This window comes from Heterodontus francisci, chromosome 32, assembly GCF_036365525.1.
Source record: "Heterodontus francisci isolate sHetFra1 chromosome 32, sHetFra1.hap1, whole genome shotgun sequence".
In the NCBI taxonomy this organism is placed as follows: domain Eukaryota; kingdom Metazoa; phylum Chordata; class Chondrichthyes; order Heterodontiformes; family Heterodontidae; genus Heterodontus; species Heterodontus francisci.
Genome location: NC_090402.1, coordinates 25,090,980 through 25,113,924, shown reverse-complemented (window position 1 = coordinate 25,113,924; position 22,945 = coordinate 25,090,980). Strand labels below are relative to the sequence as shown.

The 22,945-nt window shown below is 42.2% G+C and overlaps 1 protein-coding gene across 3 annotated transcripts in view; it reads left to right on the top strand.

The window, feature by feature from the left end:
- Positions 1-22,945, top strand: part of adgrd2 (adhesion G protein-coupled receptor D2) — a 198,185-nt gene that overhangs the window by 168,592 nt on the left and 6,648 nt on the right. For all 3 annotated transcript variants that reach the window (XM_068012504.1, XM_068012502.1, XM_068012503.1), the window contains one exon: positions 13,949-13,979. In XM_068012504.1, coding sequence (XP_067868605.1) covers positions 13,949-13,979 — 31 coding nt within the window. The remainder of the gene's footprint in view (positions 1-13,948; positions 13,980-22,945) is intronic.

The following is a 22,945-nucleotide window of genomic DNA, read 5'->3' as shown; positions in this document are numbered from 1 at the left end:
TCTCCACTCACGAGGGTTGTCTAGAATAGGGCCCAAATCCGACACTTGGAGGCACGAATACTTCCATTGAGTCAGTGGTCACTCCATTCAGACACAGGTACCCTGTAGAATATCAGCCCAGTATTTAAGGATAATGTTCCAGTCTCTACTCACTGGGGCTATCCAGAGCAGAGCTTGTACCCTTCGCCTTCTGAGTTAGAGGCAGAAAAGATACCATTATACCAAAGGCTCACTTCAGTTCTGTTGTGTAGGCAATCACAGTAATTTTGTGGCCAAAGCAAAATACATCCCCCTCTATGGGCCAGCGGCAGCTCCTTAAGTGCCTGTATGTATTTCCTGCCCGCTATTCAATTGTGCTGTATTTCCTGCCCCTGTTTTCATGTTCAATGTGCCTATTCAAATGAGGAAAAGAGGACAGCCTGGTAAAGTACTGACAGCCCAGCCCTTCTTGGTCTAAAGTGCAAATCTTCCAAATCTTAATAGTATTTAATGCAGGACAGTATTTAATGTGTGCAGCCGGATAAAAATCTGTTCATGTTCATCAGGTTTGTTCGTGAGTGATTGACTATACTCACAATCAGCTGTTGATTTTATTTCTAGAATTATTCAGCATTTCAACAAAAGCTCCCACCAACCTAAAGGGATAGAAGAGATTTTGCAAAAGGCTCTGTTACCTACTTTGCAGCTCAGACAGGTTGAAAGAGTGATACATAGTCTATATATCCTTGAAAGAGATCACTCCAGCAAACCAAAAGTAGGTTGCCAAAAATCTCAGGGAAGGAGTTTGGAAACTGCAATATCTTTTGCAGCAAGTTGAAGTAAGCAGTTGTGAAAAGAAGGGTTGAAAGTGAGAGAATTCTTTGAAAAAGCTATCAAATTAGATCTATGCAGTTGTGGCTCAGTTGGTCGCACTCTCATCTCTGAGTCTGAAGGCTCTGGCTTTAAGTCCCACTCCAGGGTTTGAGCATAAAAATCAAGGCTGACACTCTGTTGTAGGATTGAGGGAATGGTTTACTGTCCTTTGGATGAGACATTAAACCAAGGCCCCATCTGCTCTCTCAGGGGGATGGTGCTATTTTCATAGAAATTTACAGCAAGGAAGGAGGTCATTTGGCCCATTGTGTCCGCACCGGTTGACAACCAGTCATCCAGCCTTATCCCATTTTCTGGCTCTTGATCCGTAGCTTTGTAGTTTGCAGCACTTCAAGTGCAAATGCTTTGAGAGTTTCTACCTTAACCACCCTTTCAGGCAGTGAGTTCCAGATCCCCACTACTCTCTGGGTGAACAACATATTCCCTTCGAATCCCCTCAAAACCTCCTACCTCTTAACCTAAATCTATGCCACCTGGTTATGGAGCCCTCAATCAAGGGGCCTTCCTATCCACGCTACCTAGATCCCTCATAATTTTATACAGTTCAATTAGGTCTCCCCTCAGCCTCCTCTGTTCCAAAGAAAACAACCCTAACATATCTAATCTTTCCTCATAACTAAAATTCTCCAGTCCAGGCGACATCCTCGTAAATCTCCTCTGTATCCTCTATAGTGCAATCACATCTTTCCTATAGTGCGGTGACCAGAACTGCACATAGTATTCCAGCTGTGACCTAACCAGTGTTTCATACCGTTCCAGCATAACCTCCCTGCTCGTATATTCTATGTCTCGGCTAATAAAGGCAAGTATCCCATATGCGTTTTCACCACCTTATCTACTTGTCCAGCCACATTCAAGGGTCTGTGGACATGCAGACCACGGTCCCTCTGTTCCTCTATACTTCTCAGTATCCCAGCATTTATTGTGTATTCCCTTGCCTTGTTAGCCTTCCGAAATGCATTATCTCACAGTTCGCCGGATTGAACTCCATTTGCCACTATTCCGCCTACCTGACTAGTCCATTGATATCTTCCTGCAGTCTACAGCTTTCATCTTCATGATCAACCACAGGGACGATTTTTGTATCGTCTGCAAACTTCATAATCATACCCCCGACATTAAAGTCCATATCATTGATAGATACCACAAAAAGCAAGGTACCTAGTTGTTACGACCAGGTGAGAAAGAGGTCTAGGGGTCCCTTTCAGCCTTCACCTGGTCTTACCGTAACAGGGTTTTATTTTTAAACACACTGTTTTCAGCTCCCCCTTGGTGAATCCTTGTTCACTGCTTTCCAATTATAAAGCAAAGATACCAACACAAACAGGCTTTCTTAGGTTTAAAGAAAAGTTGAAATTTATTAAACTTAAATTCTAATTCGGTTGACGCCTACGGATACACGACGTGCCCAAGCTAACATGCATAAGCAATACACACATGCAAATAGAGACAGAAAAGAGCAGAAGAAATAAAGTGGAAAAGTTTGAGGCAATACCTGAAGAGCTTTTTTACGGGTCTTCGAGCTCACAGTAGAGTCCTTGATTGTAGGTAGATCTTGCTTTTTGTTGGGGCCCAGTATTCTTCTTAAACCTTATTCACTGTAGGAGACTTTTCTTTCTTGAGGTTCATGTGTCTTCAGTGGATTCAGAGGCTTGTGAGAAAGAGATGGGAGCAGGTGGACAGGAGAGGCTGTGGCAAGCCGGCCAGGAGAGATCTCAGTGTAGGAGCATTCTGCTTTTTGCCCAAACTATTTGTATAAATTCAAAAAACTCTGGTTACCCAGCAGGTTAGTCATGTGACTAGCTAGTTTGACCATGTCCATTTGTGCATTCTGCCATCTTACCAATCAACCTGGAATGGGAGCTCCCCCACGTTCAACGTCTGGTGATCAAAAGTCCATTGTGGGTTGAATGTGTCAGGGAATGGCTGCTTTGTCCTTCCAAACACAGTCTATTAATATGCAAATGTCTTTCCAGCCAAGATCTGGCAATTTTTTTTTAAAGCAAGTCCTTTCTGCACTTCAACAACAGTTTGAAATTTAATGTCCATGTGGCAAAATTAATATGCCTCATGCTTGGCAAGTGGGGGACCTGCATGACATAGTAGTGAGCCCTTCAGAACCCCACTGGAAACAACCTTCCAGTCACAAAAACACCCATCGACCTTTGCTTCCTGTCTCTGAGCCAATTTTGGATCCAACTTGCCACTTTGCCTTGGATCCCATTGGCTTTTGCTGTTGTGATCAGTCTGCCATGCGGGACCTTATCAAAAACCTTGCTGAAATCCATATAGACTACATCAATCCTCCCTGTTCCCTCCTCAAAAAATTCAATCAGGTTAGTCAGACACAGCCTTCCCTTAACAAATCCTTGTCAACTGTCTTTGATTAATCCGCATCTTTTTAAATGAAGATTTATCCTGCCCCTCAGAATTTTTTCCAATAATTTTCCCATCACTGGTCTCTAATTACTTGGTTTATCCCTTTCTCCCTTTTTAAACAATGGTACAATGTTTGCTGTCTTCCAGTCCTCTGGCACCAATCCTGTAGGCATATAGGATTGGAAAATGATGGTCAGAGCCTCTGCTATTTCTTCCCTTGCTTCTTTTAACAGCCTAGGATATATTTAATCTGGGCCTGGTGATTTATCCACTTTCAAATATGTTAAACCCTCTAATATTTTCTCTCTCACTATGTTAATTTCAGCTAATCTTTCACACTCCTCCTCCATGATTGCAATGTCTGCATTTGTCCCTCTCTTTTGTGAAAACAGACGCAAAGTATTCATTAAGAACCATACCAACATCCTCCACCTCAATACACAGGTTATCCTTATGGTCCCTACTAGGCCCTATTATTTCTTTGGTTATCCTCTTGCTCATTATGTATTTATAAAAAGGTCTTTGGGTTTTCCTTGATTTTACTTGCCAGTATTTTTTCATGCCCTCTCTTTGCTTTCCTAATTTCTTTTTTAATTTCACCCCTACTCTTTTATAATCCGCTGAGTTTTCTGCATTATTGAGCCCTCAGTATGTGTCACGAGTTCCCTTTTTTTCTTTATCCCCGGGGGCTCTGCATTTGTTCATTCCACTCTTTTTCTTTAAAGAAACAGACATGCTCAGAACCCTCATTATCTCTTCCTTGAATGCCTCCCACTGATCAGGCATTGATCTACCTTGTTACGATCAGGCGAGGAGGGGTCACAAGGCTCCCCTCTTGTCCTTCCTCTTATTTGACGGCAAATTATTCCTTTTTTAACAGTGGATGTTGTGATGGAAACCACACCTGCCAAATGAAACATATTAATTTCGTCAAATGGAACACTATTATTTGAAAGCTTACTGGACATTGAACATAACTTGTTTAAAAGAGCACAGAACAATGGCTGAAAACATGGCTGCACATTTGGATTCTAAAAGACAGTGGCATGGAGAGACAATGGGAGTACGCCATGATTCAATTAGCCAGATGGGTTTTGTGAATAGTGATGATCAAGAGACATTGAGTGTTTTTGAATGTGTAAGAGCCAGCACTTCAGTCCCTTAGGCCTCAGGATGTTAACGTTTACACCTGGAAGTGTTGGCCCTTTCAAGGTTAATGTGCCATGATGGCTTTGAATATTCTGCTAATGAACGCAATCTCCTGTGGTTCACTCAATAGAGCAAGCCATTGTCTTGAGTACAGGCTCATCAGACATGTGTCTCCTCTTTGATGCCTTGGAATGTGCAAGGTGTTCAAATGCAAATTGCGGTGGTCGTCTAGGCTGCCAGTTTTTAAAAAAAAGTTAACTGTAGAACTCCAGCTATTTCTGTTTCATTAAAAGTTTAATGTAGGTTTCCAATCGATGAATTAAAAAATCCCCAATTGGCATAGCAAGTTTTCTTGACAACCTTCAAGTAGCTCTTTCCAGTCCACTTTAGCTAAATCACATCTCAGCTTTGTAATATTAGTTTTTTACCAGTTAAGGACTTTTATTCCTGGTCTATCTTTGTCCTTTTCTCTAACTACCCAAAATCTAACTGAATTAGATTCACATCCATCGAAATGCTCCCCAACTGATATCTCTTTCACCTGCCCAGCTTCATTCCCTAAAACTAAGTCCAGAAGCTCTCCCTTTCTTGTTGGGCTTGCTACATACTGGCTAAAAAAAGTTCTTCTGAATTCATTTTAAGAATTCTGCTCCCTCTGTGCCTTTCACACAAATTCTATCTCAGTTAATATGAGGGCAGTTGAAATCCTCCACTATTACTGCCCTTTTGTTTTTGCACTTCTCAGAAATTTGCCTGCAAATCTGCTCTTCTATCTCCCTCTGTTTGGGGGTCTATAGTAGATTCCCAGTAGTGTGATTGCCACCTTTTGTTCTTCAGTTCAATCCATATTGCCTCACTTGATAATTCTTGTACCATATTAACCCTCCTCACAGCTGTAATTGTTTCTTTAATCATTATGGTGAAACCCACCCCCTCCTTTTTTTCTCCCCTTCTCTATCTCGTCTGAAAACCCAGTAACCAGGAATATGGAGCTGTCCTTTCTTTCAGCCATGTCTCAGTACTAGCTATAATATCATACTCCCATGTGTCAATCTGTGCTCTCATCTCATCTGCCTTATTCGTTAGACTTCTTGCATTCAAGTATATGCCATTTAGCATTGCCAAACCCCCTTGTCTATTTTCTAGCCTTTGTTTCCTCTGCCTTCCAAACACCCTTACTATTTCTGTCTTCCATTTCCAACATTTTTCCGTTCTGAATCTACTCCCAGGTTCCCATCCCCCTGCCAAGCTAGTTTAAACCATTTCCAACATCACTAGCAAAGCCCTCTGCAAGGGAATTGGTCCCGGCCCTGTTGAAGTGCAACACATCCAGTTTCTACAGGTACCACCTACCCCAGAAGTAGTCCCAATGACTCAGGAATCTAAAGCTCTCCCTTCTGCATCATCTCTCCAGCCAAATATTCATTAGCTCTATCTTCCTATTCCTGTATTCACTAGCATGTGATGCAGAGTAATCCAAAGATTACTACCTTTGAGGTTCTACTTTTCAATTTTTCTCTTTGCTCCCTAACCTTTGCCTGCAGGACCTCATCCCTCTTTCTGCCTATGTCATTGGTGCCGATATGGACCATGACATCTGGCTGTTCACACTCCCGTCTCAGAATGTCCTGTGGCTGCTCAGTGACATCCTCGACCCTGGCACCAGGGAGGCGATACCATCCAGGAGTCACGTCTGCGGCCGCAGAAGCGCCTGTCTGTTCCCCTCACTATAGAATCCCCTACCACTACTGCTTAGGCACTCTTCTTCCTCCTCCCCCGTACAGCTGACTTGGCTCTGCCTGCACTACTCAGAGGAACCCATTACTTTCACCAGTGTTCAGAACTGAATACCAGTTGATGAGGGAGATGCACTCCAGGGACTCCTGCACTACTTTCCTGGTCTCCCTTGACTGCCTGGCAGTCACCCATTCCCTCTTTGCCTGTATTCTCTTAACCTGCGGGGTGACCACATACAGAAATGTGCTATCCACGAAACTCAACCTCACAGATGCACTGTTGTGATTCCAGCCACCACTCAAGCTCTAAAACCTGGGGCTTGAGCTGCTCTAACCAGTGGCACTACCAGCACACGTGCTCGTCCAGGCCACAAGAAGCGTCCAGGATTCCACGTGGCACAGGATGTGGATTCCAAGGGGCTGATGTGCCTTGCCATGCCTTTACTTTCTCGACTATTAACTAGAAACACTTGCCAGTTCCTCACCAATTGACTCCTTCCCTGGTTGTGACATCACTATAGCTGTTTTACAGAATTTGCTTTTGTTGGTGATTTCACTGGAGGCTCTCTCCCCCACTTTAACTCCTCGATCGCTCTGCTCAGTATCCACCCAGGTTCTCCACCACCGCTGCTGTCAGTTCGTCTCTGGGCGGCCTGTCTCTCCCCCGCTTTAGCTCCTTAGTTGCTGCGCTTAGTCTCCGCCGTTGCCATTGCAGCCGGTGAGTTTTGAAGAAGAGCAGGGGAGTTATCCCCAGTGTCCTGTCCAATATTTATCTCTTAATCAACATAACAAAAAAACAGATTATCTGGTCATTATCACATTGTGGTTTGTCGGAGATTGCTATGTGCAAATTAGCTCCTGTGTTTTCTATGTTACAGCAGTGACTACAGTTCAAAAATATTTCATTGGCTGTAAAACACTTTGAGATATCTGATGGTTGTAAAAGGCACTATATAAATGCAAGTCTTTCCTTTTTCCCCCAGCTTTCCCCATAGCCCTGTAAATTTTCCTTTTTCAAGTATATATCCAAATCTCTTTTGAAAGTTACTACTGAATCTGCTTCTGTCACCCTCTCAGGCTGTGCATTCCAGAAATAACTCGCTTTGTTGAAAAGTTTCTCCTCATCTCCTCCCTGGTTCTTTTGACAGTTATCTTAAATTTGTGTCCTCTGTTTACTAATCCTTATTGATGTCTCATGATAATGGTTTGAGTGTCGATGTAATAACCTGTGATTCATCTCCAATTTAATACAGATTATGAGTTTTCATATTACTGCTAAGTCCAATCTTCGCAGGGTACTTTTTTCCCACAAACAGGATGAAAGATTGACCTGAGGGCGGAACTTTCCTTCATTTCCTTTCAACTCTCTTTTCTTCACCTAGCTGCATACAACTTGTTTCAAGCTTTGTTGTGCCATCATCGATCACCTTTTGACACGTTTTCCTGTCACAAGCATCATGTTCTCATGTGTCAGCTCCGATGCCATGTCTTTTTAGACTTGTCTTTAGACAGCCCTTATATCTTTTGAACTGACCACCACAAGAGCATTTACCGAGCTTCAGCTCACTGGAGAATACAAAGAACAAAGAACAGTACAGCACAGGAACAGGCCATTCGGCCCTCCAAGCCTGCGCCGATCTTGATGCCTGCCGAAACTAACACCTTCTGCACTTCCGGGGCCCATATCCCTCTATTCCCTTCCTATTCATATATTTGTCAAGATGCCTCTTAAACATCGCTATCGTATCTGCTTCCACCACCTCCCCTGGCAGCAAGTTCCAGGCACTCACCACCCTCTGTGTAAAAAACTTGCCTCGCACATCCCTCTAAACTTTGCCCCTCGCACCTTAAACCTATGTCCCCTAGTAACTGACTCTTCCACCCTGGGAAAAAGCTTCTGACTATCCACTCTGTCCATGCCGCTGATAACTTTGTAAACCTCTATCATGTCGCCCCTCCATCTCCGTCGTTCCAGTGAAAACAATCCGCGTTTTTCCAACCTCTCCTCATAGCTAATGCCCTCCAGACCGGGCAACATCCTGGTAAACCTCCTCTGTACTCTCTCCAAAGCCTCCACGTCCTGCTGGTAGTGTGGTGACCAGAATTGCACGCAGTATTCTAAGTGTGGCCTAACTAGGGTTCTGTATAGCTGCAACATGACTTGCCAATTTTTATACTCTATGCCCCGACCGATGAAGGCAAGCATGCCGTATGCCTTCTTGACTACCTTATCCACCTGCGTTGCCACTTTCAGTGACCTGTGGACCTGTACGCCCAGATCTCTCTGCCTGTCAATACTCCTAAGGGTTCTGCCATTTACTGTATACCTCCCACCTGCATTAGACCTTCCAAAATGCATTACCTCACATTTGTCTGGATTAAACTCCATCTGCCATTTCTCCGCCCAAGTCTCCAACCGACCTATATCCTGCTGTATCCTCTGACAATCCTCATCATTATCCGCAACTCCACCAACCTTTGTGTCGTCCGCAAACTTACTAATCAGACCAGCTACATTTTCCTCCAAATCATTTATATATACTACAAACAGCAAAGGTCCCAGCACTGATCCCTGCGGAACAGCACTAGTCACATCCCTCCATTCAGAAAAACACCCATCCACTGTTACCCTCTGTCTTCTGTGACTGAGCCAGTTCTGTATCCATCTTGCCAGCTCACCTCTGATCCTGTGTGACTTCACCTTTCATACCTTCTTGGATAGCCTAGCATCAGGCCCTCGGATTACGTGATCAGCCCACCTTTACCATTGTTGCCTCATTGCTTGTTATATGAGGACCTCAGTGTGCCACCATCAAACTTTTGTGATCTTTCTAAGGTAACTTCAGTGAAAATGATTGAGTTTTCTGGGGTAACAACTGTAAATGGTCCAGCTATCACACACACACAGAGTAAGGCTGTTTATAATGATTGTCTCATAGACCTTGTTTTGTTCACAGTTTAATACCCCTTATATCCCATACCACATACGGAGCCTTCCAAAAGCACTACTGACTTTAAACAATCTGTGGTTCATCTAATTGTCTAGCATTGGATGTGCTGTGGTGCTTCCTAAATAGGTGAACCTATTCACCTATGTGGATCGGATAGGATCCCATAACCAGGAGTGAGCAAACAAGATATAGTGCAATGACATCGCAGTTACATGGAGAAATTAATAAAACAGCAAATCTGGTGGGTATTACAGACCAAGAAAATTTGGGTTTGGAAATCTCCACTATCAATATGATTCATATCAATATAACTCAACGACCTGACTGGGTTTCAGATTGCAAACTTTGCAGTGTAAATAATTGTCAAGTCTGACACCAGAGGGAGCCTTTGATCTCTCTTGTACACCACTAGGCGACAAAGAGCATCAGCATGGCCTCTTAAAATGAATGAATACCTTGTACCATTATACTTCAACAAATCTGAGCCCACTATTAGTGGAAATGCTTCAGATTTCAAGCTGGTCTCCAATGACTCAGGAATCTAAAGCCCTCCCTTCTGCACCATTTTTCCAGCCACATATTCATTAGCTCTATCTTCCTATTCCTGTATTCACTAGATGTGATACAGAGTAATCCAAAGATTACTACCTTTGAGGTTCTACTTTTCAATTTTTCTCTTAGCTCCCTAAACTCTGCCTGCAGGACCTCATCCCTCTTTCTGCCTATGTCATGGAGCGAATATGGACCATGACCTCTGGCTGTTCCCACTCCCCCCTCAGAATGTCCTGTGGCTGCTCAGTGACATCCTTGACCCTGGCACCAGGGAGGCAAGATACCATCCTGGAGTCATGTCTGTGGCTGCAGAAGCACCTATTTGTTCCCCTCACTATAGAATCCCCTACCACTATTGCTTTGGCACTCTCCTTCCTCCTCCCCAGTACAGCTGAGCCACCCATGATGCCATGGACTTGGCTCTGCCTGCAATACTCAGAGGAACCCATTACTTCCACCAGTGTTCAGAACTGAATACCAGTTGAAGAGGGAGATGCACTCCAGGGACTCCTGCACCTTGAGCCAGCCTACTGATTACAGTTCTCAGTGGAAAAGCCATAAAAGAAAACCAAGTTAGAAGAATGAGTAAAGTAAGATGCTTTGGTTACTAGCTTCAGTTGGTCACATAATCAAATGGTGATTACTGTAAGCTGTTTTATTGTTCTAATCACTCCTAGGTTTTGGGAGCCCATTGGCAATATGTAAGAATTAAAGCTCCCTTAGGGTATCTCTACCTAATAAGCCCTTAAGTTTCAAAAGTAAAAAACTGTCTGAATGTGGAAAATTTAAAAATGTATATTTTTGTTCCATCTTGCTTTATCTTTTTGTGAGTGGAGATGTTTTTTTCCTTTGAATTTGTTACAACTCATAAAGTACTGCATCGTTGAAAGAGTCTTGGCTCATCTTGATTGCTGAATTTATTTGTTTGCTTTCCATTTGGTAAAATCAACTGCAGATTTATCTCATTTAAACTAATGGAAATGCCAAACGGAGAGCAATAAGTAGTAAATTTCTGAAGCATAGTCTGTGAAAACACTTTGTGATTATACTCTTTTAAATGGCAATTTGTGGTGATGATTATTTTTCTGTCACACCTTGAGGATTTCCCTGTCTACGCCATTCACTGGGCAAGAGGGTCAGCAAAGCAGCCTTCCTCACAGTGTCTGCCAATCCCACTCAGAAGGATCACAAGCAGCTTTGCTGCCAGTTTTTACTCTCAGCTTTTCTTATCCTGTTGGCCTCTCTCCCAAGTGATCCAACTGAGGTTGATAATTTGCCATCTTTAGAACCACAAGATGACTCCCTGTTCTACCATTCCATTCAACAGCAGGTGCAACCCTGAGATCATATTTTGTACAATACTGCATTTGGTAACTGGCTCTGAATATTTTGCAGTATTTGCATAAGTATCTGTGGACATTTTTGTATTGGAACTTCTTAAGAAAAGAGACTGTGTAGCATTCTCACCTCTAAATCACAAGGTTCTGGGTTCAAGTCCTACTCCAGGGCTTCAGCACAAAAATCAAGGCTGATTCTCCAGTGAAGTACTGAGGGAGTGGATGTAAAAGATCCCATGGCACTATTTCAACGAAGAGCAGGGGAGTTATCTCTGGTGTCCTGGCCAATATTTATCCCTCAATCAACATCACATAAACAGATTATCTGGTCATTATCACATTGCTGTTTGTGGGAGTCTGCTGTGCACAAATTGGCTGCCGTGCTTCCTACATTACAACAGTGACTACACTTCAAAAGTACTTCATTGGCTGTAAAGCACTTTACGACAGCCGGTGGTTGTGAAAGGTGCTATGTAAATACAAGTCTTTCTTTCTTTCTTTTAACTGAATTTTCTAAAAAACCTAGGAGTGATTAGAACAATAAAACAGCTTACAGTAATCACCATTTGAATTTTCTAAATTCAGTTTCATGCCAGTTCATATATTGAGCTTATTCTTGTCTCCACTTAAAGACTTTAAATATCTTGTTTTATAAAAGAAAGTCAAAAGTTAACTGAAGGGGGTACTTTTTCCACACAATCGTAAATTAGAATGAAATAATAAATTATTTTCCAGGTTGTGAAAGTGAGATAGTTTCAATTCAATTTTTTTTCTGAAAACATATCATAAAAAATATGTGAATTCAGAAATCACACCCTTGACCTTGTTATCTCATGTGGCCTTTCTACTCTCATTGCCTTGATCACTGACGAGCCCATTTTTCTCATGAACCCGCCACTCCTTTCAAGCCTATTGTCCTTCTGCATCTCTCTTGGCGGGGGTGGTGAGGGTGGTGGGGGGGGGGGGGGGCGGGGAGAAACTCTTCCCCCAAATCATTTGCAGCTGCATTTTCACACTCCCAATTTTGGTCTTCCATTTGTCACAATACTTGTGCAGTTGTCAACTTGTCCAACCACTTTCTCATCTCCACCTTTGATGTCCTAGCCCCAAGCAAATCTCCCATTTTGATCATTCCCCTAGACTGGACTCATCTTCAGTCCCTCAAGTTCAAGGAGCATAGACTTGAGTATATCAGGTGTGCAACTGCTTTAGTCATTTATCACGAAATCTAACTGGAGCACATCAAACCTCACATTCCTCTACCAAAACCAACCACTACACCAGGATCATTCTGAACAGCAAAAATCATCCATCCTCAACCTTTGTGCAGCCTTTGACATGGTCAAGCATACCATTCTCCTCCAATGCCTCACTTCCGTTGTCCAGGTCAATGGGACTGCCCTCACTTGATTCCGCTCTTACCTACCCAATTTAAAGCAGAAGATCTCCAGTACTGGCACTTCATCCCACCCTGTACTGTGTTACGACTGAGGTGGGAGCAATGCACTGTCAATTCAGTCCCATTGCTCCGCAGGTCACAGCATATTTCTTTTATTTCTTCATAATTGGTGTTAGATTTGGATCCCAACAATCAAGTTTCCAATTAATATGATCCCAGATGCGACAGCAATTAATATGATTCCAAGTGCAAGCCCCCCAATTAGTCTGATTCTGATCCCCGGATGAGCCGCCCAATTAAATATGTTACGACTGCGGCAAGAGCAACGCACTGTCGATTCAGTCCCATCACTCCACAGGGTCGCAGCATATTATTAAAGTCTTCACACCCAACTGGAAAACAGTCAAATCCCTAATTGCCCTTGAGAAGGTGGTGGTGAGCTGCCTTCTTAAACCACTGCAGTCCATGTGGGGTAGGTACACCTACAGTATTGTTAGGACAGGAGTTCCAGGATTTTGACCCAGCGACAGTGAAGGAACGGCGATATAGTTCCAAGTCAGGATGGTATGTGGCTTGGAGAGGATCTTGCAGGTGGTGGTGTTCCCATGCAGCTGCTGCCTTGTCCTTCCAGGTGGTAGAGGTCGTGGGTTTAGAAGGTGCTGTCTAAGGAGCCTTGATGCATTGCTGCAGTGTATCTTGTAGATGGTACATACTTTTGCCACTGTGCATTGGTGGTGGAGGGAGTGAATGTTTGTAGATGGGGTGCCAATCAAGCGGGACGCTTTGTCCTGGATATTGTCGAGCTTCTTGAGTGTTGTTGGAGCTGCACCCATCCAGGCAAGTGGAGAGTATTCCATTACACTCCTGACTTGTGCCTTGTAAATGGTGAACAGACTTTGGGGTGTCAGGAGGTGAGTTACTCTCTGAAAGATTCCTAATCACTTATCTGCTCTTGTAGCCACGATATTTATATGGCTACTCTAGTTCAGTATCTTGAGGATACTATCAGGATGTTGATAGTGGGGGCTTCAGCAATCGTAATGCCATTGAACGTCAAGGGGAGATTGTTAGCTTCTCTCTTGTTTGAGATAGTCATTGCCTGGTACTTGTGTGGCGCGAATGTTACTTGCCACTTATCAGGCCAAGCCTGGATATTGTCCAGGTCTTGCTGCATTTCGACACAGACTGCTTCAGTATCTGAGGAGTCGTGAATGGTGCTGAACATTGTGCAATCATCAGCGAACATCGCCACTTCTGACCTTATGATTGAAGCAGCTGAGTGGCCTGTTTCTGTGCTGCAAATTATATGTAATAACTATATAATTTAAAAATGATATGCAAAACACATTTGCTTTGAAAATCACAAATGAAAATTGATATTAAAATATATATTTACTGAACTACAGCTTCAAGTTATCTCCAAGGTCATATATCTTACTCTTTACTTTTGTGAAAATTATAATTGTGCGTCGATGATTCACTTTTTATAATCACTGTATAAGATATGTTGTGACTGTATTACATATTAAGTTACTTTTGGTTGTTTTTCATTGTACAAATTCATTTTTTTAGGAGGTTCAGCTGACAGCATTCAGAGTATCAGGTAGGTCCAATTACAGTATTAATACTTCTGTAATGGAGGGAACTAAATTTGGCTACACTTCACAATGAGCCCTGATTTCTTAAACCACGTGAAATGTACAGGTTTTGGCTCTTGTAATGGTGTATACATGCTAAATGATGATGGCACATGTACTCATGTCTAGATGAATATTTTTAAATAAAAACATTTTTCATGAAATCTATAATTTACTAAGTGTAAGCACAGCTTTGGCTAAGCTTTGTTATTACAACCTGGGGCATGCACCGTTTTACTCAATGGGGAATGAAATTAATCTGGGGCAGTAGTGGAAAGTGAGTGATAACGCATCGGCAACCTCTTTTGCATTCCGCCCAATGTCCTTCTCTATTGACCACATATTAAATCAGATGGAGTGTAAAAGTAACATTAGGAAACATATTTGTCCCAGACAAATTTCACCTCATAATAACTACTTCTGTCTTCCAAGCTTATGGTCCTTTTATAATGCATTTGATATTACTTTGATGTTAGAGCAATTTAGTTCATTTTGTTAAAATTTAAAACAAAAATTGAATGAATTTTCTTTTTCATTCTGACATTGATTCCCCTTTTCTAGAATTCCTTGTTTCTTCTAATGTTTTTTGTACAAGACTGTTGCAGGATGTCCCCTGTTTATATGAGGCCAAATATTCAGTATGCCTAATAGTTGGTTGAGAAACTTCTTGGATTCAGTATTCCTCTTGCTATTTCCTTAGAAATAATAGTCCCCAAATGGTGTCACTGTTCTGGCATACTCCAGCCATAACTATGACAAGGGGTATTGCAGAATGGACTTTGCCAAATATGCACCTTGAATGGTGTAGGTATCTGCCAATGGTACCAATCCAAAGAGACCTCCCCTTGACCCCGCAAACTTTGGTGGGGTCAGCAGCAAAGTCTGGGATGGGCACATCCCAGCACTTGTGCTGTGATGCCCACTACAATGGAATTTCAGGGTCAATATCTTTCCCAATGTTATTTATGAAATGCAATAGACATGTTTGTTATTTTAATCTAACTATAGAAATTTAAATAATATGTTTCAATAAAAGTAATGTGTAATTCCTTCTGGACTGAGGTCAGAGTAGGTGTTTGCCAGTCTTATTCTTTGTCTTTATCATTTAGTCATTGTCTTGCCCTCAATCTGGTCAGCACACACACATGCCCAGTTATTGATATTTAATTTGTAGTGACTTTTTGCGTGAATTTTGTGCTCATCAAGGTCAAGGACATCAGTAATAAGAAAGTGAACATTTTCCTATTTGGATACCCATTATCAGCATCACATACTCGCAGTTAAATGAAGGGTAAAGCTTACTTTATATGACCCCAACATTGGATGTTAGTGTTAGAAGAGAACATATAGATGTCTGATAATGGCAACAGACCAAACTAATGCCACTTTGCTAACAGAATAAGCCTGGAATGAGGAGCAGCATGCCACATTTTGTAAGGCCCATTACAGCTATACTCAATGGGTAGATTTTCATCTTCTCCATCTGGGCAATAATCTTCCAGACTGGATCGCCCGCCCTTTATAGAACCCACCAAAATTATTGCTTCATTAGAGACAGAATGTAAGAGGGAATTTTAAGTCACTTCATTCGGCTCCATTTCTTTCTCCACTCTTGCCGATTTTGGATTTTAGTATCACTGGTTTGGCAACGGATAAGGTGCTCGTCGGACTCCAGGAATACCTCATGAATTAATGCAAATTGGCGTCCCATGACGTCGATGGGAACTTGATTGCATTTTAACAAGGCATAATTAAACCAGGTCAGTAGTTCTTGGGAGGATGAAGGGGCCCTAGCAACCTAAGTAAAACTTTCCTCTGTGGAGGCAAAGGAGTGGAGAATGCCAGCATTAGAATCACTCACCTCAAACACAGGGAATGGCATTTAAATACACCTGAACACTATTTCAAATGTTCAGACATCCAGTGTGTCTCTTCTAAATCACAACAATGTGAAATGAGTCTACTCTTATCTGAGGCATTTAGAAGAGTGGAGAACCTATGAAGGGATGCCAGTCAGGTTAGACTCCTGGAGGTGGGCTGTTTTTTACATTCACTTTTGGGTGTGAGCATCGTTGGCAAGGCCAGCATTTATTGACCATCCCTGAATACCCTTTAGCAAGTGGTGGTGAGCCACCTTCTTGAACCACTGTAGCCCATATGGCGGTACAGTGGCGCAGTGGTTAGCACCGCAGCCTCACAGCTCCAGGGACCCGGGTTTGGTTCTGGGTACTGCCTGTGCAGAGTTTGCAAGTTCTCCCTGTGACCGCGTGGGTTTTCGCCGGGTGCTCCGGTTTCCTCCCACAGCCAAAGACTTGCAGGTGATAGGTAAATTGGCTGTTGTAAATTGCCCCTAGTGTAGGTAGGGAATATGGGATTACTGTAGGGTTAGTATAAATGGGTGGTTGTTGGTCGGCACAGACTCGGTGGGCCGAAGGGCCTGTTTCAGTGCTGTATCTCTAAAATAAAAAAATATGGTGTAGGTACACTCACAGCGCTGTTAGGGAGGTAGTTCCAGTATTTTGACCCAGAGACAGTGAAGGAATGACAATATAGTTCCAAGTCAGGATGATGTGTGACTTGGAGGGGAACTTGCAGGTGATGGTGTTCCCATGTGTCTACTGCCCTTGCTGTTCTGGGTGGTAGAGGTTGTGGGTTTGGAAGGTGCTGTCTAAGGAGCCTTGGTAAGTTGTTGCAGTGCATCCTGTAGATGGTACACACTGCTGCCACTGATGGTGAATATTTAAGATGGGTGCCGATGAAGCAGGCTACATTGTCTTGGATGGTAACGAGCTTCTTGAGTGTTCTTGGAGCTTCACTCATCCAGGCAAGTGGAGATTATCCCATCACACTACTGATTTATTCCTCATAGATGATGGACAGGCTTCGGGGAGCCAGGAAGTGAGTTACCCACTGCAAAATTCCCAGAATCTAACCTGCTCTTGTAACCATAGTATTTATATGGCTGGTCCAGTAAAGTTTCTAGTCAATGGTAACCCCCAGGATCTTGATGGTAGGGGATTCAGCGATGATAATGCTAGTGAATGTCAAGGGAGATGGTTAAATTCTCTCTCGTTGGAGATGGTCATTGCCTGCCACTTATGAGGCACAAATGTTACTTGCCAAGTTTGAATATTGTCCAGGTCTTGCTGCATGTGGGCTTTGTGCCTGTTCATCTGTTTCAAAAGACAGAAATCAACTTACCTTGCTTTGGCAGGCAATTAGTGTATGCTGTTACGACCGCGGCGGGAGCAATGCACTGCCGACTCAGTCCTGTCACTCCACAGGTCGCAGCATGTTACTAAGGTTTTCCCAATCAGAAAACAGTCAAATTAAACACGCTAGTAACCCCCAAAATAAAACAGACCAAACCAGGTATCTTTAGACAACGACAAATTAACTATTTAGTAAAACTAAATCTTAAACACTATTAAGATAAACCTATATTTAAAGACCTTATAACTTCTTATTTTAATCAAACTTCCCCAATCTCTCAGACACACTCAAAAATAACTGTAGTTAACTGGTTTTAAAAGTGGTGTTTTTAAAATTAGCTGTTTATTAAGAATAAATAAATGAGTAAGTCTCTGTGGGTTACGTTCCTTATGGATGAGGTATTCTAATGTGGAAATAATCAAAGGCCACTCAAAGTCTTCACTTGGATTTGATGACACAGTCTGTGTTTGCTAGGCATTCAAACTCTTCCGCTGCAGCAGGCATCAACAGTTCCTTCAGCAATACCAAATGGTCTCTTAAAAGAAAAGGCTTTTTCTTTCCTTAGGGACCTAACTTGGCCTGTAGCACCTTGTAGAATTTCTGCTGAGCGAAAATGGACAGCTCTTTTCTCTTCAGTGCGCTTCTCTGGTGTGTCTCTCCAAACAAACTGGTTCACACCAGTTTTTGCAGGTTTTACACACAGTTTAGTGGAAACATTATACCATATGACCTCTCTCTCTCTCCTGCTGTTGCCTAGGTAACAAAATGCAGCTGTGGCACACTGTCCCCAGAAATCCAAAACTTTTCTCCCTATCTTAAAGGCACACTGTTTTAATCTGAGGAGAAAAATAATACAAGTCCGTAACACCTCCGCCCTTGACGAAATGAAACGCCATTCTTAAAAATGCGTTTCATTACAATGCAAAAAAAATGGAAACTGGGAAAACAAACACTCTAACATTTTTTCGCATTCACATACCATTCACTCTACTGATAATTTACAGCATTTTCTTTGTAGCATCGCCATCCATATAAGTTAACATGGTTAAATTCATGACAAAGCCTCGGCAGTAACATTGTTTTTCCCTGAAATATGTACAATTTTCAAATGATAAGGCTGTAACAACAAACTGCATCTAAATATTCTAGCATTTTGGTTTTTAAACTTTTCCACAAACATTAGTGGGTTATGGTCAGCGTACATTAGTATTTTTTTTTATAGTCTTGGCAGGGAGCCTGCAAAAGTCCTAATGTTTATTTTCCACAGTGAAATACTTTTTTGATGGCAATTTAGTTTTCTTGAAAAGTACCCTACTGGCTTCTCTATGCCCAATTCTTTATCCTGCAATAGGACTGCACCAACCCCCAGGTTGCTAGCATCAATCGCTATTTTAAAGGGTTTTTCAAAATCTGGAGCAGCCAACACTGGTTCAATAGTTAAGATTGCTGCCTGACATTCATCTGACCATACTACTTTGTTTTCCATTTTTGCAGCAAATCGGTTCATGGAACAGCCACAGTACTAAAACTCCGTACAAATTTCCTGTAAAAACCGCACATCCCTAAAAACCTCATTATTTCCCATTTAAATTTAGGAATTGGGAACTCCACTGAGGCTTGTACCTTTGCCATTTTCAGCAATACCTGTCCTTGCCCCACCATGTGACCGAGGTAAGTTACTCTCGCTTTTCCGAATTCGCTTTTTTCCATATTTATCACTAAGTCCACGGCCTGTAACTTTTTAAACAGAATTTTAGCTGGTTTAAGTGTTCTTACCAAGTGTTATTGTACATCATCGAGATACACTACATAGTTGGGAACACTGGCACCTGATTCATTAATCTTTGAAAAGTGGCTGGGCCATTTTTTAGCCAGAGTGGCATCATTCGGCACTGATAAATACCGTCAGATGTTACAAAAGCTCGAGGAGTCAAAAGAACTTACTAGTATCCTTTTAACAAGTTAATCTTGGTAAGAAACCTAGCACTGCCCACTCTGTTGATACAGTCTTCTAAATACGGAATTGGGTAGGAGACTGCCTTCGTTACCGCGTTGACTTTTCTGTAGTCTACGAAACCGGGTTGACCCGTCAGTACCAGAACTATTGGTGAACTCCAGCTGCTTTGACTAGGTTCGATCAAATTTTTTGCAAGCATGTACTGGATCTCTGCTTTTACTTGGGCTTGTTTGTCCGGACTTTAGTGGTAGGAATGTTGTTTTAAAGGAACGGTTCCCCCCCTATATCCACATCATGTGTAGCTAAGGTTGTACATCCCAGCTTATCCCTACAAACTCTTTTAAATGTTTTGAAAAGCCTGGTTAGGTCTTCACATTGGTTTGCCTCTAAGTGCAAAGCATGTTGTTCAATTTTCCTAGCCATTCTGTATTCACTAATCTGATAGTAGGAGGTTCAATCTGAGCATTGTCTAGGCCTCCTTCTGCCTCATCCTCACTATCCTTTTACTTCTCAACAGTCCCGATTACCTGACATACGTGTACTGGTTTATCCTCCCAGTGATAATATTGCTTTAACATGTGACACAACCGGTTCTTCTTCCGGCGTTCAGGGGTGTCAATCAAGTAATCTACCTTAATATATAAGCAAAATAGTGCAGATGCTAGAAATCTAAAATAAAAACAAGGAACGCTGGAAATTCTCAGCAGGTCTGGTAGCATCTGTGGAGAGAGAAGCAGAGTTTAATCTACCTTAACCACTCTTTTGATCACTCTATATGGGCCATTGAACCATGCTTTTAATGGTTCTCCCTGTAACACCAATACTTCATCCCCTGGTTGAAAATTGCAGGATTTTGCATTCTTGTCTGCCCATTTTTTCATACTGGCTTGGGATGTTTTAAGTTATTCCTGAGCCACACCACAAGCTTTTGTGAGCCTTTTCCAGATCACAGATACATAGTCCAGTATCGATGATTCATTCTTTTGTTCCAAGAATGTGTCTTTTATGAGTTTTAGAGGACGTCTTACTTCATGTCCGTAAACCAGTTCAAAAGGACTGAAATCTGTAGACTCATTCGGTGAGTCTCTGATGGCAAATAAAAGAAAGCCTAGTCTTTTAATCCCAGTCTTGCAGATATTCGTGACAGTATGTTCTAATCATTGTTTTGAGAGTTTGGTGGGACCTCTTTAAAGCTCCCTGTGACTGTGGGTGATATGCTGAAGATTTCAAATGTCTAATGTCCAAATTGCCCATGACACCTTAAAAAGACATAAAATTAGAACCTTGATCCAATTGAACTTCAAGTGGTAACCCATATCTCGTAAAGAATTGGGTTAACTTTTCTACTACTACTTTAGCAGTAATTGTCCCCAAAGGAATGGCCTCTGGAAACCCAGTAGCCATATCCATGATAGTAAGTTTGTATTGATGTCCCGCTTTTGTTTTTGACAAGGGTCCTGCACAATCTACCAATACCCTGTGAAATGGTTCCTCAATCACTGGTGTGGGAACTATTGGTGCCGGTTTTATGGTGGGTTACGGTTTTCCCACCATTTGACATGTATGGCATGTTCTACAAAATTGTCTCACATCCTTTGTAAGACCTGGCCAGTAATAATGTTGGCTTATACGTGATTTGGTCTTCCGAATTCCCCTATGTCCTGCAAAAGGAATGTCATGTGCTAACTTTAATAATCCCTGGCGATATTTAGGTGGTACCAGTATCTGTTCAACAACTGTCCAGTCTTCGTCCACGGGTCTATGAGGTGGTCTCCATTTCCTCCTCAAAACCCCATTTGCCATATAATAGCCTTCTGGAGCTCCTTTCGCATCAGCTTCTGTCAGAGCCGTCTGTGTTATTCGGTATAATTCTGGATCAGCTTGCTGTGCTGCAATGATAAGCATCTCATTTAGATTATCTAAATCCCCAAATAAGGTTTCAGATACTTGGCTATCTATTTGTGGTGCCACTTTTACCTCCGACAATGGATCCTGTTTAGCTATTTCTCGGGTGACTACACATGCAGGAAATATTCCCGGAACTTGTTCCTGTAATTGCTCCATTTCCTTAACTTCACTGGGTTCCTCTGTATTTATAGGAGAAACTGATACTTTTGATCTGGCCAAATCATTTCCTAGGAGTAGATCAATTCCCTATACTGGCCAACTGTGGACAACTCCTACAGTTACCATCCCACATATTAAGTCTAGGCGTCCTTTATATAAAGGTATGGGCGTATACTCCCCGCCAACTCCACTAACTAAAAGTTTAGTGTTCAAGGCGCTCTCAGGTGGAAACGTTATATCTTTCCCCAGCAAGAGTATTTGGGTTGCTCCTGTATCCCTGAGTAGAATGATAGGTTTTCCTGCCTCATTTAAAGGATATGGAGTTACTTTCCCCTTTGACAGAAATTCATTATAACATTCGGGTATTTCTTCTTAACCTCTGCACTCACTTTAGTTTTTGTCTCCGGTTTTATAGCTGCTATTAAAGCTACAGCCTGATCTGCTATACTCTCAGACAGAGTCCTTTCCTCTGCATTGGCTTTGTGTACCCCAACAGGTCCTATGGGTTTACCTCACAATTTCCAGCATTCTGAATGAAGCTGACCCATTTTGTGGCAATGATAACACTTCAGCTTGCGAACCTCATTTCTACCCTCAGCACCTTCCTTTCTGGCCTGAGGAGGTGATCCTGGGGCATTCCCAGCTGTTCCTTCTTGTCCCCAGCTACTTGCCTTCCTTTCACTCTTCCACTTTCTATCCTTCTCGGGCTTATGGGGGTGATGGACAAAAGGTTTTGGCTTATTCACAAGCTCAAAATCAGCAGCAATTTCTGCAGCTTGCCTAGCTTTCAAAACTTTCAGGTTATCTACATGAGTTCTCAATACTGAAGGAACGGAATTTTTAAATTCCTCCAAGAGAATCAACTCTCAAAGGATCTCATATGTAGTTTCCATCTTTAATGCCAGTATCCAATGGTAAAATTAATTTGCTTCACCCTCTCAAATTCCACGTATATCTGCCCAGCCAAACTCCATACGTTCTGAAACTTCTGACAGTAAGCTTCAGGGACTAACTCATACACAGTGAGAATAGCCTTTTTTGACATCTCATAATCTGCAGAAGCCTCTTCAGGAAGCATGGGCTTCATGAGCTCTGCCTACCAACCTGCTTTGCATAAGCAGTGTCCAGCTTTCTTTCAGCCATTTCATCTGTTTGGCTTTTTTCCAAAAGACATGAAAAATGCCTCTACATCCATTTCCTCAAACTTAGGAAGAACTTGTATAAATTTAAATAGCTTTTCTCTGGGTCCTGGGCTGAATTCAGATCCTTCCTGACCCGAATTTTCCCTGGAGTCAAAATCTTTGTTTTACTTCCATCTCTCTTAATCTAAATTCCCTCTCTTCTCTTTCACTCTGAAATGTTTTCTCTTTCTCCCTTTTCTCTTTTCCAATTCATGTTTTCTTCTTGCTATTTCTTTTTCCTGTTCAAGTCTTTTCATTTCTAGTTAAATTTTGGCTAATTCCACTGCATCACTCTCTGACTTACTACCTTCTTGTTCCTCTTCTTCTTCGTCTAATTCCAGATGTTGGGCTATTAGGTCAATTATCACTGCTTTTTTGGCACCTGATTTCAATTCTAACCACAATTTTGCCGCCAATTCTTTTAGTTTATTCTTAGTTAAAGTTATCAAGTCACTGAGGGAAACATTCTCTTTCCCCAGAAACTCTGCAACTGCTAATGCCATTCTGATGATAT